Genomic DNA, 17,279 nt, shown 5'->3' on the forward strand with positions numbered 1-17,279 from the left:
CTAATAATATATCAGGCCAGAGTTAAAGATGCTCTACTCCAAACGTCTGACTTGGGCACATTATGGGTCAAGGCTCCCATTCTGCCACTTCACCTTGGATGATATGCCAGCGTGTCCTGTGAATGTCACCGTCTCTCCGGTTTCACATACCGAGGGCAGGGTGGCTATATTTACCCATGTGGGAAAGGTCAGGGGTGCGCTGTGAAGGTCACTCAGAAACAAGTCGCATACCGGGCTGGGAGACTTTATAAACTGAGCCAGGACACCAAGAAGGGTCACTCAGAGCTGAGTCTCCCTAGCACACCCCTCAGCAATCTACAGCGAACAGGTAAGGGAAATGGGGGGCATTGTGGGTTACGATAGGGGGGGTTGGGGGATCAAATTCTATGTCTTGTGTTTAACTGATTCCTATAAAGCATTGTAAAGGAATTATTTACTAAACTGGGGATTGTGGAGAATTGAGCAGAAAATGTCATAACTAGGCTAAAATAGTCGTGTAAGAGAAAAAACATTCTTAATTTTATCCACTTTTCCAGTTTGGCTATTTTGGGCTAGACCTATTTAAACCTGCTTTAAAGTCAAAGAACCCTTCTGGGGGCAATAAGCATGTGGAATACAGAGGCAGAACCAGTCGCAAGCCTTATAACGAGGACGTAGATCTCCAGCTATTATAAAACTACAATGCCCATCATGCTTTTCTGGCAGTCTGGTTGGGCATGTGGGAGTTGTTTGTTCTTTTTCTTAAAGCACAGCGTCATAAAGGAGTCTTTACTTTTAAGGGTTACTGTCCGTTTAAGCTTTTGGGTTTGGGGAATATAGGGAAAAAATAGCCAATTTGTGACTAGAGCTATAGTCTATACTGCACAGAGAGTCGGGACAGAACTCCTGGTAATATGTGATCTGAGAGATAAGCAAAAATGTTAGATAGATTGATGGTGGGGACACACTGATATTTGTTTAAGAATGAATGAATGAATGAATGAATGAATGAATGAATGAATGAAAAGGTGGATGAGGTAGAGGAGGAGTGGGTCTAATCGTATTTCCTCCGCTGCGATTGCCTTTCTATGGTGACATCCATTATTTGGGGTGGACTATGGGCCCCATATCTATATATTCCTGTATCCCATATTTATATTATTATTTATATAGCGCCATCAGGTTCCATAGCGCTGTACATATTCCTGTATCCTATATCTATATATTCCTGTATCCCATATTTATATTATTATTTATATAGCGCCATCAGATTCCATAGCACTGTACATATTCCTGTATCCCATATTTATATTATTTTATTATTTATATAGCGCCATCAGGTTCCATAGCGCTGTACATATTCCTGTATCCTATATCTATATATTCCTGTATCCCATATTTATATTATTTTATTATTTATATGGCGCCATCAGATTCCGTAGCGCTGTACATATTCCTGTATCCCATATTTAGATATTCCTGTATCCTTTAGAAAGAGTATATGGCTTCCCCATCCTTAAAGCCACAAACCTCATTCAAAAATGATTGGATCTGGGGGAAAAAAGCGTATTAAACAATAATTGGGAGTTAGAATGATATTTATAAAGCTCCAACGTATTCCGCAGCGCAGTACATCATTTCCTGTAACTAGTTTAGGATGACAGTTAAGAGGATGTGAAAAGCTGATGAATCATGTTCACCATTGAAACTGTGCCTCCCCCCTCCCCCACACAGGACTGGTGTAACGTGTACCGTACAGGGTAGCTGGGATATTAACGTGGCCCTGTGCTATACATTTTACATAAATGTCCCCTAATAGGAGAATCGTGACACCCTGGCAATGTGGGGCCCTCCGTGGTCCCCTGACGTGGGCACAGGCCATCCCCACCCTGTGTGTACGTGAGCTCTGTCACACAAGGTACCGTAATTACAGGCAGGGTGGATTACCGTAATTACCCACACCACCAGGCACTGACTAGATGCCTCTAACATCAAGGCATCACAGCTTCCAAACGGGTTTTGGAGACGCTACAAAGTAATCCCTTAGCCTGTCTTATTACTACGTTTAACCCTTCCACATAGCTCCCAAGTGGCCCTATTTAGGAAGAACAGTCTCTATTTTGGGCTTAAATCGCTCTGTCCCTTTTTTCTAGGAGGTCCATATTGTTGATGTGTCTGAGTGTATAACAGAGCTCCACAGCAATAATACTCCCAGTAATGTGTCTGAGTGTATAACAGAGCTCCACAGCAATAATACTCCCAGTAATGTGTCTGAGTGTATAACAGAGCCCCACATCAATAATACTCCCAGTAATGTATCTGAGTGTATAACAGAGCTCCACAGCAATAATACTCCCAGTAATGTGTCTGAGTGTATAACAGAGCTCCACAGCAATAATACTCCCAGTAATGTGTCTGAATGTATAACAGAGTTCCACAGCAATAATACTCCCAGTAATGTGTCTGAGTGTATAACAGAGCTCCACAGTAATAATACTCCCAGTAATGTGACTGAGTGTATAACAGAGTTCCACAGCAATAATACTCCCAGTAATGTGTCTGAATGTATAACAGAGTTCCACAGTAATAATACTCCCAGTAATGTGTCTGAGTGTGTAACAGAGCTCCACAGTAATAATACTCCCAGTAATGTGACTGAGTGTATAACAGAGCTCCACAGCAATAATACTCCCAGTAATGTGTCTGAGTGTATAACAGAGCTCCACAGTAATAATACTCCCAGTAATGTGCCTGAGTGTATAACAGAGCTCCACAGCAATAATACTCCCAGTAATGTGTCTGAGTGTATAACAGAGCTCCACAGCAATAATACTCCCAGTAATGTGTCTGAGTGTATAACAGAGCTCTACAGCAATAATACTCCCAGTAATGTGTCTGAGTGTATAACAGAGCTCCACAGCATTAATACTCCCAGTAATGTGTCTGAGTGTATAACAGAGCTCCACAGCAATAATACTCCCAGTAATGTGTCTTTAAGATACAATAATTGTGTTTAGAGATCAGTCTGTGTAAATAAGATACATTGTTCTTGTTATAAATTACATTTTAGTTGCAAACATTGTTATTAAGTCTCCTAAAATGTCTGGCACATCCCCACTCACACCCCTAAAATGATAGTGTCCCTCTATATCACTTTGAAATGTTACAAGTTATAGTTCCATGTGTCTGAGGGAGTATTGGAATGAAGGGGTAAGTGGGATTTAATTTTAGGAAGATTTGCCCATCGAGGCTGCGCTGTAGTTCTGGAGTTTGGTCTGTCTGTCCATTGAACTTGTTGTCCTGTCTGTCCGGCATTGTCTGTCTGTCTGTCTGTGTTTGTGCCAACTTTCCCTTGAATCTCGCTGACACGGGCAGATTCCTTGGCCAGCGTTTAATCCCATAAGGCTCCCAGAGCACACAGTGCGCAGGGCAGGCCCGAACGACTTATTGTCTCACTGTACTAGCCCTCGGGGTGGAATTCTCTAGGTACACACCCAGATCACACCACGCAGCTCGGTTTAACCTGCTCGGGCATATTCACTAAACAGTGATTTGGGCTGCGTTAATCATCGCAGTTGTTACATTAAAACTAAACGTACAAAGCAGAAATCCTGAACAGAAACAAACCTTACAACAAATCTCTGTATAGTAAACAATGCCCTCTGTGTCTGGTTGTGATGCCAGGAAACTCGTTATTATTATTATTATTATTATTATTATTATTTTATATTTATATAGCGCCAGCGAATTCCGTAGCGATGATAGGCATCCTGGCACCACAGATAATTTTGATGATTTCCCATCATACTCAGCCATCCGTAAGACTGGCAAGGCATTTTGGGACACGTAGTTTGGAATAAAGTGTAGTAAATTGCTTCATGTTTTATGGTGTAATCGGTTATAATGTTATTCCTGTAATCTAACTGTCTGTGGCCCTTTAAATCCGTGGCATTGTGGGTCAGAATGTTGCTTGTTTTATTATATACACCATATAATGGAATGTCTTTGAATTGGGCAGGGAATATTCATTCAATATTGATTTAAAGGGTGTCACAGGTATTATTTCTGTGCCTAGCAGGTAATCTGAATGGGCAAACTGACCGGCACAGTTTGTGGCACAGGTTGTGATCTAGTTTTCTATACACACGACCTGCTCAGCCGCAGACACACAACTGACATTCATTCACACAAGACAGCAGCCTTACTGCTCCTGATCCCCATACCAGCCACACCGACATACTCATGGCCCCCTTTAATACATACAAACCAACCACCTCTGACACAGCCAAACTAGCCAGCCACAACAGATATCCCTGACACACTGGCTACCCCCTGCACATACACAAACCGACCATCCCTGACACACGCATACACCCATACCTGTGACTCTGACATACACATACAGGGCACTCTAATATACCCCTATTTACCATCCTGGCATACACTGCCAACAACTCATGACCCTTCCATACCGACCACCTCTGACACACACACCAGCCACCTCTCACACACACACTGACCACCTCTGACACACACACCAGCCACCTCTCACACACACACTGACCACCTCTGACACACACACCAACCACCTCTCACACACACTAACTACCATACACACACACTGACCATCTCTGACATACACACCAACCACCTCACACACACCTATCACCCCTGACACGCCCATACCGACCACCCCTGAACCACACAAACCCCTTCTCACACACCGAGATCACCCCTGACACACAAACACCAACCACCTTTCTCACACACACTAACGACCACCCCTGAAACACACAAACCACCTCTCACACACGATCACCCCTGACACACACACACTGACCACCTCTAACATACAAACCAACCACCTCACACACACCTATCACCCCTGACACGCCCATACCAACCACCCCTTAAATAAACAAACCACTTGTCCCACACAGTGACCACTCCTGACACACACAGACCAACCACGTCTCACACAACGACCACCCCTGACACACACACACCGACCACCCCTGACACACAACAGCCACCTCACACACACCTATCACTCCTGACATACCACCTACCATTGACGCATCCATGTTGGCACAGACCAGCATGTCCTGTGACACAAATACACACACATACATACAGCAGCAGCCTGATGTTACAGACTGATACACACACACACACACACTAAGATATAGATAACAGCCTCTGTAATGCGCACAGACACACACACACACACACACACACACACACACACACAGACACACACACACAGACACACACACACTGGGTGATGCCGACAGCTGTCTCCCTGGAAAGGTCAAGGCTATTTTTGAGGCTGAAGGTTGAGGATCAGTTTCTGGCACTTAGCAGCTGCTCACAGCCCCCTGGTCTATTGGCTGGTATTAATGTGACCCCAGTGGGGTAATCTCTACCTCCCCACTGCCCTCCATCTCCCTCCTTCCAACCATAACTACCTCTGGGACCCCTCATGACAGCCAAATCCTACACCTCCATCTCACGCCTGCCTGCTGGCCATTATACAGTCTTATCACATAACATCCCCTGCAGAGCAAGCGTTTTCATTCCAATAGCGCCAACGTGTTCTGCAGCGCAGGATACTCCAAGTCAAGATGAAATAATAACAGAGACGCAGCAATACACCTAGAAAAGAGAGCCATGCACAATACAGAATGCAAGGGAGGCATGCTGCATAGGAAATAAATTACACTTATATCAGGAACTGATCACAGGAGCTTACAATCTACTTCTCAGCTATCTTGCTGGACTCTGGGAGTGGTAAAAATTTCCTTGTCAGTTCTTCACAATTGAATGTAATGGACTGTGTGTACTGTAATAGCTGCAAACTGTGTCTCTTCCAAACACTGTCTCTCATAGTCAGTATCACACAGTTACAATGTCTCACTCCCCATGTGAAGCGTTGGTGGTATAGTGGTGAGCATAGCTGCCTTCCAAGCAGTTGACCCGGGTTCGATTCCCGGCCAACGCATCCATTTTTATATTATAGTTTACATTTTTCTTGAATTTTTCTGAATTTCGGGTTTTCATTGGTACAACATATTAATCCTTAACTTACTGCATGCAGTCACTAAAAATCATTTAGGGATTTATTCAGCGAACTGCAATGAATTAAAAATGTTTTTCAAAATTAACTGGAGCGGGGAGAGATGTAAGGAGATGGGGTACAGTATGGAAGGTATGGGGTGCAGTGTACAGAGATCTGGGGCGCAATGCAGCAGATGGGGTGCAGTGGGGAAGAGATGGGGTGCAGTGGGGAAGTTATGGGGTGCAGTGGGGGAGTTATGGGATGCAGTGGAGGAGATGGGATACAGTTGTGGGGATGGGGTGCAGTGGGGGAGTTATGGGGTACAGTGGAGGAGATGGGATACAGTTGTGGGGATGGGGTGCAGTAGGGGTGCAGTGGGGAAGTTATGGGATACTGTTGTGGGGATGGGGTGCAGTAGGGGTGCAGTGGGGGAGTTATGGGGTGCAGTGGGGGAGATGGGATACAGTTGTGGGGATGGGATGCAGTGGGGGAGTTATGGGGTGCAGTGGGGGAGATGGGATACAGTTGTGGGGATGGGGTGCAGTGGGGGAGTTATGGGGTGCAGTGGGGGAGATGGGATACTGTTGTGGGGATGGGGTGCAGTGGGGGAGTTATGGGGTACAGTGGAGGAGATGGGATACAGTTGTGGGGATGGGGTGCAGTAGGGGAGTTATGGGGTACAGTGGAGGAGATGGGATACAGTTGTGGGGATGGGGTGCAGTAGGGATGCAGTGGGGGAGTTATGGGGTACAGTGGAGGAGATGGGATACAGTTGTGGGGATGGGATGCAGTGGGGGGAGTTATGGGGTACAGTGGAGGAGATGGGATACAGTTGTGGGGATGGGATGCAGTGGGGGAGTTATGGGGTACAGTGGAGGAGATGGGATACAGTTGTGGGGATGGGATGCAGTGGGGGGAGTTATGGGGTACAGTGGAGGAGATGGGATACAGTTGTGGGGATGGGGTGCAGTGGGGGAGTTATGGGGTACAGTGGAGGAGATGGGATATAGTTGTGGGGATGGGGTGCAGTGGGGGAGTTATGGGGTACAGTGGAGGAGATGGGATACAGTTGTGGGGATGGGGTGCAGTGGGGGAGTTATGGGGTACAGTGGAGGAGATGGGATACAGTTGTGGGGATGGGGTGCAGTGGGGGAGTTATGGGGTACAGTGGAGGAGATGGGATACAGTTGTGGGGATGGGGTGCAGTGGGGGAGTTATGGGGTACAGTGGAGGAGATGGGATACAGTTGTGGGGATGGGGTGCAGTGGGGGAGTTATGGGGTACAGTGGAGGAGATGGGATACAGTTGTGGGGATGGGGTGCAGTGGGGGAGTTATGGGGTACAGTGGAGGAGATGGGATACAGTTGTGGGGTGCAGTGGTGAAGATGTGGTACAGCAGGCAGGTGACATTTAGTTGCATCAGATGATGTGAGTTTGGTCACGTCCTGAGTCTGACTAAATGCGGTGAGTTACAGGGAAACTACAGCTCTGTGTGTAATATATACTGTGTGTGTAATATGTACTGTGTGTGTAATATATACTGTGTGTGTAATATGTAGTGTGTGTGTAATATATACTGTGTGTGTAATATGTAGTGTGTGTGTAATATGTATACAGTGTGTAATATATACTGTGTGTGTAATATGTATACAGTGTGTAATATGTACTGTGTGTGTAATATGTAGTGTGTGTGTAATATGTAGTGTGTGTGTAATATGTATACAGTGTGTAATATATACTGTGTGTAATATGTATACAGTGTGTAATATATACTGTGTGTGTAATATGTACTGTGTGTGTAATATATACTGTGTGTGTAATATGTAGTGTGTGTGTAATATATACTGTGTGTGTAATATGTAGTGTGTGTGTAATATGTATACAGTGTGTAATATATACTGTGTGTAATATGTATACAGTGTGTAATATATACTGTGTGTGTAATATGTACTGTGTGTGTAATATATACTGTGTGTGTAATATGTAGTGTGTGTGTAATATGTATACAGTGTGTAATATATACTGTGTGTGTAATATGTATACAGTGTGTAATATATACTGTGTGTAATATGTATACAGTGTGTAATATATACTGTGTGTGTAATATGTATACAGTGTGTAATATGTACTGTGTGTGTAATATATACTATGTGTGTGATATGTATACAGTGTGTGTAATATATACTGTGTGTGTAATATGTGTAGTGTGAGTGATGTGTATGTGAGCCTTGCAATCTGTGTGTGTGTGAGTATGGCTGGGAGTGCTGGGGGTGATGATCTTGATAATGATGCTGATGATGTCAGTGTCTGCCTGACCTTCACACCCCATCCCTCTGCAGGATGGATGGGGCCCTTTAAGCTTGGCCCCACCCCCTTCCTGTGATACATGACGTTCTGATTTGGAACGTTGGGGATCAGTCCGGCTGAGAACGTACAGGAGGTGAGAGCTCCGGGCCGGGGAGGGAAGGGTTAACCGGGACCCATTCATTGAGTAGCGACATCCAGGAGAACACATAGACTCACCGTATAGAGAGAGGGGCATGGCCGGGGCAGATTCTCACCATCATGGAGTCCATCAGAAATGGAGGAGGAAAGAAAATGGGGGCCAGTGATGGGACAGTCTGACATGTGAGGGATGGAGAGTGGGAGCTGGGAGAAGATGGAGGCTGGTGGGTGGGTAGGTAGGTAGATTAGGATGGTGGGTAGGTAGATTAGCTATTGGGCGAAGACGGAGGCTGGTTGGTGGGTAGATTAGCGGTTGGGAGAAGACAGAGGCTGGTTGGTGGGTAGATTAGCGGTTGGGAGAAGACAGAGGCTGGTTGGTGGGTAGATTAGCGGTTGGGAGAAGATGGAGGCTGGTTGGTTTGTAGATTAGCGGTTGGGAGAAGATGGAGGCTGGTTGGTGGGTAGATTAGCGCATGGGAGAAGATGGAGGCTGGTTGGTGGGTAGATTAGCTGCTGGGAGAAGATGGAGGCTGGTTGGTGGGTAGATTAGCTGCTGGGAGAAGATGGAGGTCCCATAATGTGTAGAATAAATTACTTGGAAACATTGAGGTTCCTTCTGGTGGGGGCTAGGACATGCAAGACGAAAGATATCCCATAATTGGTAGAGTAGATGAAGGAAGAAAATGGAGATTATATGATGGAGAAGAGTTGATAATTAAAGAAGATGGAAGGACCATTGATGGTCAAGAGGACCAGATGTAGGAAAAAGTTGAATGAGCGGTCTATGATAGTGGGTGGTGAGCAAGCATAGAAGTTTTTTGATATGGAGAGTATATGGTTGGAGATGAATGAGAGAAGTTATCAGGGGACAGGGCATATAAATTGGTGGATAAAGGAAAGGACAGAGATGGTTTGAATGGATGTGAGAGGGCAGGTGTTGAAGTGGAAACTAGATGATGGTGCCCTGTGATAGGCGAGGATGAAGACTCGATCCATTGTACAGCGCTACGGAAATTGCTGGTGCTATATAAATAATAATATTAAACAATGGAGAGAGTAGATGATGGGAGAGAAGATATTGAGAAGGATGAATAGTAGGGGACTGAGGTGGTTTTATGGCGAGAGTGTGTTGACAGAATTAGAAGGATGCACAGTAATGAGAGAGGGCAGATTATGGTGAAGCAGGAATGATAAATGGTGGGGCCATGTGATGGGGGATGGTGATGTGGGGAACAAGTGTCGAAAAAAGACCGGTAATGGGTGGATGCATGATAGACGTGGATGGCGGGCGGCTAATGGATGAGGAAAGATTGGGGCGAACTAATGGAGGTTTTAGGAGGTGGAGGGGTCATTGATGGTAAGTAGGACCAGGTGAGGTGAGCTGGTTATGGGGAGAGAACCTTAATAGATACATTGATACTTTGATGGTGATGGAAGTGTTGTGTTGATTATTAACAGCCAGATAGGGCTGAGTCTTGTTTTTCTGGGATGAAGTATAACGGGGTGAACAGTTATCTGTGGGTGCTAAGGTGCGTTAAGTAGATCTGGGAGGAAGCTAGGGCAGGAGAGAGGGAGGGGATTAATACACTTACAGGGGAGAAGGAGTTAAACTCTTATTTCTATTAGAAAATCAGTAACAATGGTGTTACTGCCTCAATGCAGTGTTTAGTACATCAGAACTTGCACTGAAAATAGGCTAGTATGTAAGTATCACGAGAAAGGAAGGGTTAATTCTGTGTTAGTAGGCAAAGTTCCTGATTGTCCCTGTTGGCAGCATGTGGGTTAATATAGATATCTTGCAGTGAATGGGTTAATGCTCTGCAGGCTGTGTACATTACATGCAGTCACACTGCAGGCAGGGAAAAGGTTAATGGCAGAGTATTCTTTAGTAAAACACTATCCAGTATATTCATGTCAGGGGAATAGTTAATACCACACTATTACACCTTTTCCTTGCAACACAAGGGTTAATATTCTGTAGACATCTCTGATATCATTATCTCAGTGGTCTGTAAATAACTGGCTGGGAATGGGTTAATACCACCCTGCTCTATAGTCTGTATGCAGGAATAAGGTCACTATTACCTTATTCTATATTCCTGTTGGGGAAAGGGTTAATGATGGCTCGCTGCACAGGGTCGAGGTTAATATCCCAATATGCTTTGCAGAATGATGGTATGATAGATTATTACATTTCATGGATTGGGAAGGGTTATTTTTACAGTGGAAAGGGTTAATGTCACTGCTGTTCTTCAGTTCCTGGCACGGAAATGGTTAATATAGCAACTGGTTCTTTGTAATAAATGGTTAGTATTACAGCTCATTCCTGGCAGGGAAATGGTTAATATTCGATCATTTTGAGCAAGTAGTGGGTGCACACGTCTAGGAAGGGGAATGCTTTGCCCATGTTGCAGAGTTTCCATCCAGGAAGTGGTTAACCGTGCCACGCTTTGCCCATGTTGCAGAGCATTATTCTGTAATTTCGTCTCATTTTGCCTTATCATTTCCCTGTAATAAAGAAGGAAATTGCTCCCCCCCCCCCCCCCCTTCACCAGTTACTGTGTGGCTGCGTTTATAACACAGTGCTGAGGAGACTGAGAGCACGTATTCTCCCATCCCCCCAAATTGCCATTCCCCCCTTAAAACAAGGCACATGCCTGTCTCTGCAGAGCTCTGCAGGTTGTGCATTGCTGGCTGTCCTTCAGTCACCTTGAAGTCCTTGCAGAGCCTCAGAGCGCAGCTACGTACTGCAGTGGGGGGAGATCCTGTTTGTGCGGAGGATGAGACCCACCCCAGGGCCCCTAAAATGCTGTGATATCACTGGTCTCCATGGGCCCCATTCCATCCTAGCTCCCAAAAGAGCCACCTGGCTCCTGAACCCACCCCGAAATAAATATCTGTGACCTTGCCCGTGACCTTCAGGCCAATCTCTGAGCAAATGATGCCTGTGGTGCAATATAGCATCACTGCGCTGTGGGACCCCTCCCGGGATGAGATGCATTATTAGCTGAGCTGTGGCAGAGGAGGGGTTAAATCGATTGGTTTTCTGTGTCCCTGGTAGGTAGATAATGCTCCAGGCGTGTCCTCAGTGTGCATAAGGCGTTGGGTTGCATGATATGACAATAGTGCTCCAAGCCTTCATATACAAAATACCTGCAAAGCACAACGGTTTACTTACTCTCCCTGCAGATCCTCAGCCAGCTATATGCCCTGCTGAGCACCTTTGCTCATACAAGGTTGTAGAGCCTTTTGCATTGCAGAGATGTCTTCCTCTCCTGTAACCTTGCAGAGCTCCAAGTTCTCCTCCTCACTTTTCTTGCACTGCAGAGCTTTTTCCTCCTCCATTGTTTTGTACAGCAGAGCTTTCCCAAAAGCTAACGCACAGTTTCCTGTCTTGTTCCGCAGAAAGCAGCACCATGCCTCACGAATACCCTGCACTGACCCCCGAGCAGAAGAAGGAGCTCAATGAAATCGCAAAGCGTATTGTTGCCCCTGGGAAGGGTATCCTCGCAGCCGATGAGTCCACAGGTGAGCGTGAGGGTCACTATATGTATTATCTGGATGTGCTATAGTGGATGGAGGGGGGACTGCATGGTTTGTATAATGGCTCTCTGGGGCTGGATCTATGCTATGGGGAGGGGGCATTCTAATCTGGGTGAGGTGTAGCTGTGAGTGGGCCTGTGCTGCAGGAGGACAGTCTGATCTGGGTGAGGTGTAGCTGTGAGTGGGCCTGTGCTGCAGAAGGACAGTCTGATATTTGGTAATGGGGTGGCTGTGAGTAGGTCCGTGATGGGAGGAGGACAGTCTGGTTTTGGTAATGGGCTGGCTGTAAATAGGTCAGTGATGTGGGGAGGAGGACAGTCTGATTTTGGTAATGGGTGGGTAAGTGATGTGGGGAGGAGGATAGTCTGGTTTGGGTAAAGGGTGGTTGAGCGTGGGTCAGTGCTGTAGGGAGGAGGATAGTCTGGTTTGGGTAAAGGGTGGTTGAGAGTAGGTCAGTGATGTGCTGAGGAGGACCATCTGATTTTGGTAATGGAGTGGCTGAGAGTAGATCAGTGCTGTAGGGAGGAGGATAGTCTGGTTTGGGTAAGGGGTGGTTGAGCGTGGGTTAGTGCTGTAGGGAGGAGGATAGTCTGGTTTGGGTAAGGAGTGGTTGAGAGTAGGTCAGTCATGTGCGGAGGAGGACCGTCTGATTTTGGTAATGGGGTGGCTGAGAGTGGGTCAGTGCAGTAGGGAGGACTGCCTGGTTTAGGTAAGTGTGTTGTGTGTAGCTGTGGGGTTTATTAACTAAACACCAGATTGCAATGATTCTGAAAACAGAATTAAGATTGAAGATAATTTAACTGATTTGGAAACATTTTTACTCTCTGCTATAATCACAGCTTTGATATGTTAGTTTTAGTGAATTGAATTACCCCTGTGTAGTGTTTCTCAGTCTGTTACTGTAACTAGGGCCTGAATAACCATGGCAACAGTAAACAGAAGCAGCCATTTTGAAATATAGGTGCATTCTGGGATTTTCTCATGCATTATTCATATGCAATCGTTGTCAGGGAATTGTGATCACGATGAGAAAAAAAACCTCAATATATCAACCACCAGAAACAAACTTGATACCAGTCACATTGGCAACGTGGAAAAAAAATATACACATACTGTCTAGAATGTAGTGTTTAAATGTTATTTTATTCTGCGTCCCTTGGTGTTTTGGGATGTCCATCGGATGGCTAAAATTTTATTTTTATGTATTGTAAAAACAATTTGGTGCCACGTTTTGGCGCCTTGCCACTTTGTACAGACCTTAGTTAGTATGTTTTTAATGGTTTCCTTGAATCCGCCATGTTTTTCTTCATCAGGAAGTATCGCCAAGCGTCTGAGTTCTATTGGAGTGGAAAACACCGAGGAGAACCGCCGTTTCTACCGCCAGCTTCTCTTCACAGCTGACCAGAGGGTAAATCCCTGCATTGGGGGTGTCATCACTTTCCACGAGACCCTCTACCACAAAGCCGATGATGGCACACCATTCACCAAGGTCATCAAGGACAAAGGTGCTGTTGTGGGCATCAAGGTAGGAAGATAGCAATGGACAAGTTGAGGGGTGGGGAGGGGTGAACATTTTGGTTTCCTTAATGTACTTATTTTAGAGTAATTCTATAATATTTTCTACCTCCACCACAGGTTGATAAAGGTGTTGTCCCCCTGGCCGGAACAAATGGAGAAACTACAACACAAGGTAAGTGATTGAGATGAATGTTTAATTTTAGAAATGTCTTGGCAATGGGTGATGGTCAGAAGAACTGGGTGAACTTGGTGTAACTCTACGAAGTGGGTTACTAAGCTATAAGCTTGGTAACTAGCCATAGGGTCCAGTGACAGCCTACGGTCACTGCCACAAAGAGCAAACAAAGCTTTATTTTTGGCAGAACTTCCTATATTCTAATTCATTGCTATTTTTTTCCTCCTGCAGGGTTGGACGGTTTGTCAGAGCGTTGCGCCCAATACAAGAAGGATGGCGCTGACTTCGCCAAGTGGCGTTCTGTGCTGAAGATCTCTGACCACACTCCCTCGCATCTAGCCATCTTGGAGAATGCCAATGTCTTGGCACGCTATGCCAGCATTTGCCAACAGGTAATAACAACCCAAACATCAGTGGGGCTGTCTGAAGAGGGGAGGGAATGAAGTGACAATGTATTCCATGGTGGCCCAGTGACTCATCTAGGCATGTACAGACACCTAACCATTGGTTTTTGACCTCTCCTAAGCATTGTGTTTTTTTTCTTTCCAAAGAATGGAATTGTACCCATTGTGGAGCCAGAGGTCCTTCCTGATGGAGAACATGACCTTAAGAGATGCCAGTATGTGACTGAGAAGGTATGTGACTCTCTGATTGTGGTCACCAAATCCTATGTTGTGTGTTTGCTGTATACTGAGGGACTGTGTGTAACCATAGGTCCTGGCTGCTGTGTACAAGGCTCTAAGCGACCACCACGTGTACTTGGAAGGAACCCTTCTGAAACCCAACATGGTGACCCCTGGTCATGCCTGCACCAAGAAATACAAACCTGAAGAAGTTGCCATGGCCACAGTCACTGCTCTGAGGCGCACTGTGCCCCCAGCTGTTGCTGGTAAGGAGATGGGAAACAGGAGAGTAATTATTAAGGGGTTATTTTTGTAATGGGAGGTGTGGTCTCCAGAGGAACCAGTGATGAAGACTTCCCTTGGAGGAGAGCTGATCATGTCATTCTGTTTCTCTAGGTATCACTTTCCTGTCCGGAGGTCAGAGTGAGGAGGAAGCCACCATTCATCTGAATGCCATCAACACTTGCCCCCTGCTTAAGCCCTGGCCACTGACCTTCTCCTATGGCCGTGCCCTTCAGGCTTCCGCACTTAAAACCTGGGGTGGCAAGAAGGAAAACGTCAAGAACGCCCAGGAGGAGTACACCAAGCGTGCACTGGTACAATTACTTACTATCAGCACATTCTATACACTACCACCATACTGCACGCAACACATTATACTCGTGCAGTACTGCCTGTGGCCACTTGGAGACCATTTGGGAGTTTCTTCACTACATAGGGAATTATAGTAAATTGAAAAAAATATAAAAAAATAAATAAAATAGCTGATTTTGAATAATTTCCGAACTCCACTAAAGTCAGAGCTTGGCTGTTTTAGCTCTGCAGCTTGATATTCGTGCAGTGTAGCACTGTAAATGCAATGTTTACATTACTGGTTAGTAACACCTCTAGTGACAGTCACTCAGACGGCCACTAGAAGTGCTTCCTAGTTTGCTGCTCTGCACGGACACGCTGAATGTTCCCCATAGCAATACATTGACTCAAAGCATCTCTATGAGAAGGTGCTGATTGTCGCGGCACGGCGTTTTGCTGCGCATGCACGCTAGCATCTCAATCCTTTTCTATGGGAAACCATTGGATGAGAACATCGATCATGATAGAAATAGTAGAGGTTAACACAGTAAAGTAGTTTAAGCATGCGTGGGATATGCATAAGGCTATCCTAGCTATAAGATAAGGCCAGGGACTAATGAAAGTATTTAGAAAATTGGGCAGACTAGATGGGCCGAATGGTTCTTTTTTTTTTTTTTTTTTTATTCTTTATTTATTTCAAGGTAGAACAGTGCAACAACAGTGTGATACATCAATACATTTTTAAAGCATCGTTACATTGTGTATCCCGCATTCCCATCAATCTATTAAGAGCCATAGATTAACACATCCAAGACTGTTACTGTATCAATGTATCCTGCAATGTGTACCATAGACAGGATCAAGCTGAGTACCTGTTCTCCCTGGTATTTTAATTTATAATATAAAATGAGAATCAAATATAACATAAAGATGTAACATATTACCATACAGGAAAAGCTTTGGTCGATAGATCATGCCTCCTCATTTCCAGGTATCAAAATGCGTATAATATATCGGTATCATAAATGCTTAAAAATCGGTATCTATTTGTGTAATTGAGCATAGGCCCAGATCCTTTCGAAATACAAGTTGGTTGCATTTTGTATGGTTTTATTGTTACATTTGCCAATATATCTTACGATAAGAATAGATATAGTAAAAGAAAAGAGATAGGGGTAAGTAAGGGTTTTGAGATAGAGGTAAGGAGGGAGCTGCAGGGGGAGGGAGGGGGCCGAATGGTTCTTATCTGCCGTTACATTCTATGTTTCGATAAGCTGGGCTAGATGCGGCGAGCAAGAAAATATAAGTTTAATCCCCCTATTTCTCCACAGAGAGGGGCCGTATAATGTTAGGAATACATATTTTTATTCCTGACACTATATAGTGTTCCTTTAAGTATCGTTTACAATTTTTGTTGTTGGACCTGAATATAAATAGGTGCACAAATACCCTATATTTTCAGTTTACTTTATTGCGCTATAATATCGCCCTGTCCTAAGCCACGCCTCTTTCCCAGCGCAGATTATTGTAGTAGTCTTACCACCAGCCGCTCTTTGACTTAAGACGTAAAGTTTTAGAGTGTCCGATATCTCACTCTGTAAAATATATCTGTTAATTCTGATGTTTATTTGTTTCTCACTTTTAGGCAAACAGCCTGGCCTGCCAAGGAAAATACGTGCCCTCCGGCCAAGCAGGAGCCGCAGCAGGCGAATCCCTGTTTGTGTCCAACCACGCTTATTAATCTGTGTCCCTTCATACCATAGTTTGTCACCGTGATGGCTGCTTCCGTTTAATGTAGTGTGTGAGGTCCCTCTGCAGAACAATAAGCCATTTCCTGCTAACCCTGAAGAGCGTTACTCCGTTAGCTTTCCCCTTGCTGGAGAGAGACCATGCAGAGCATTGCTCTGAGTATTCTGGATGGACCTGCAGAGTGTTATGAGTTGCGAGTGCGATGGGTCAGCTTGTGAGTGTGAGTGTGTGCTCACGTTCCTGTGCTTTACTCCACCTTCTCTACCCTTTTCTCAGCTCTGAGTCACCTTTATTTGTGTCACTGCTGGTTAAATCTCAATAAAGCAGAAAACTTCATGACAAAACTGTGTGTGTTAATTCCATTACTTTGTATCACCGACCAGGGTAACTCCAACATCCTCAACTGCAGGAGTAACAGGGCTATTTACTGAATTGCTGGGGATTCAAAATACCAATGTTTAGCTCAGAATAGACAAATTGGTGACCGCTAGTTGTTTCTGGTTCGCTTATGTTTTACTTAATTTTGAAATTCACTTTGAATTCCTGAATATCCACACTAGTAACTAACCCCCATAGTACTTTAGGATACACAGTGGGGTTTGTACACTAAACAGGG

At 45.0% G+C, this 17,279-nt stretch overlaps 1 protein-coding gene and 1 non-coding gene across 3 annotated transcripts; both read left to right on the plus strand.

The window, feature by feature from the left end:
* Positions 1-218: 218 nt before the first annotated feature.
* On the plus strand, positions 219-17,007 carry ALDOA (aldolase, fructose-bisphosphate A). Of its 2 annotated transcripts, none has more exons than XM_063430846.1 (9): positions 219-328; positions 11,888-12,010; positions 13,339-13,550; positions 13,661-13,715; positions 13,950-14,110; positions 14,270-14,353; positions 14,433-14,607; positions 14,738-14,937; positions 16,560-17,007. In XM_063430846.1, the coding sequence occupies exons 2-9, from the start codon at positions 11,899-11,901 to the stop codon at positions 16,653-16,655; spliced, it is 1,095 nt and encodes a 364-aa protein (XP_063286916.1). In that variant the 5' UTR covers positions 219-328; positions 11,888-11,898; the 3' UTR covers positions 16,656-17,007. The 2 variants fall into 2 exon arrangements, with proteins under 2 accessions (XP_063286916.1, XP_063286915.1); XM_063430845.1 differs by having other exon boundaries at positions 247-328; positions 11,895-12,010.
* On the plus strand, positions 5,909-5,980 carry TRNAG-UCC (transfer RNA glycine (anticodon UCC)). The gene has a single exon. It is a non-coding gene; the product is annotated as a tRNA-Gly (tRNA).
* Positions 17,008-17,279: the final 272 nt, after the last annotated feature.

This window comes from Pelobates fuscus, chromosome 8 (genome assembly GCF_036172605.1).
Source record: "Pelobates fuscus isolate aPelFus1 chromosome 8, aPelFus1.pri, whole genome shotgun sequence".
In the NCBI taxonomy this organism is placed as follows: domain Eukaryota; kingdom Metazoa; phylum Chordata; class Amphibia; order Anura; family Pelobatidae; genus Pelobates; species Pelobates fuscus.

Coding starts and splice junctions, on each gene's coding strand:
- ALDOA (XM_063430846.1), top strand. CDS start 11,899: ATGCCTCACGAATACCCTGCACTGACCCCCGAGCAGAAGAAGGAGCTC. Junction 13,716..13,949: donor TGGAGAAACTACAACACAAG/GTAAGTGATTGA, acceptor TTCCTCCTGCAG/GGTTGGACGGTTTGTCAGAG. Junction 14,354..14,432: donor GCCAGTATGTGACTGAGAAG/GTATGTGACTCT, acceptor GTGTAACCATAG/GTCCTGGCTGCTGTGTACAA.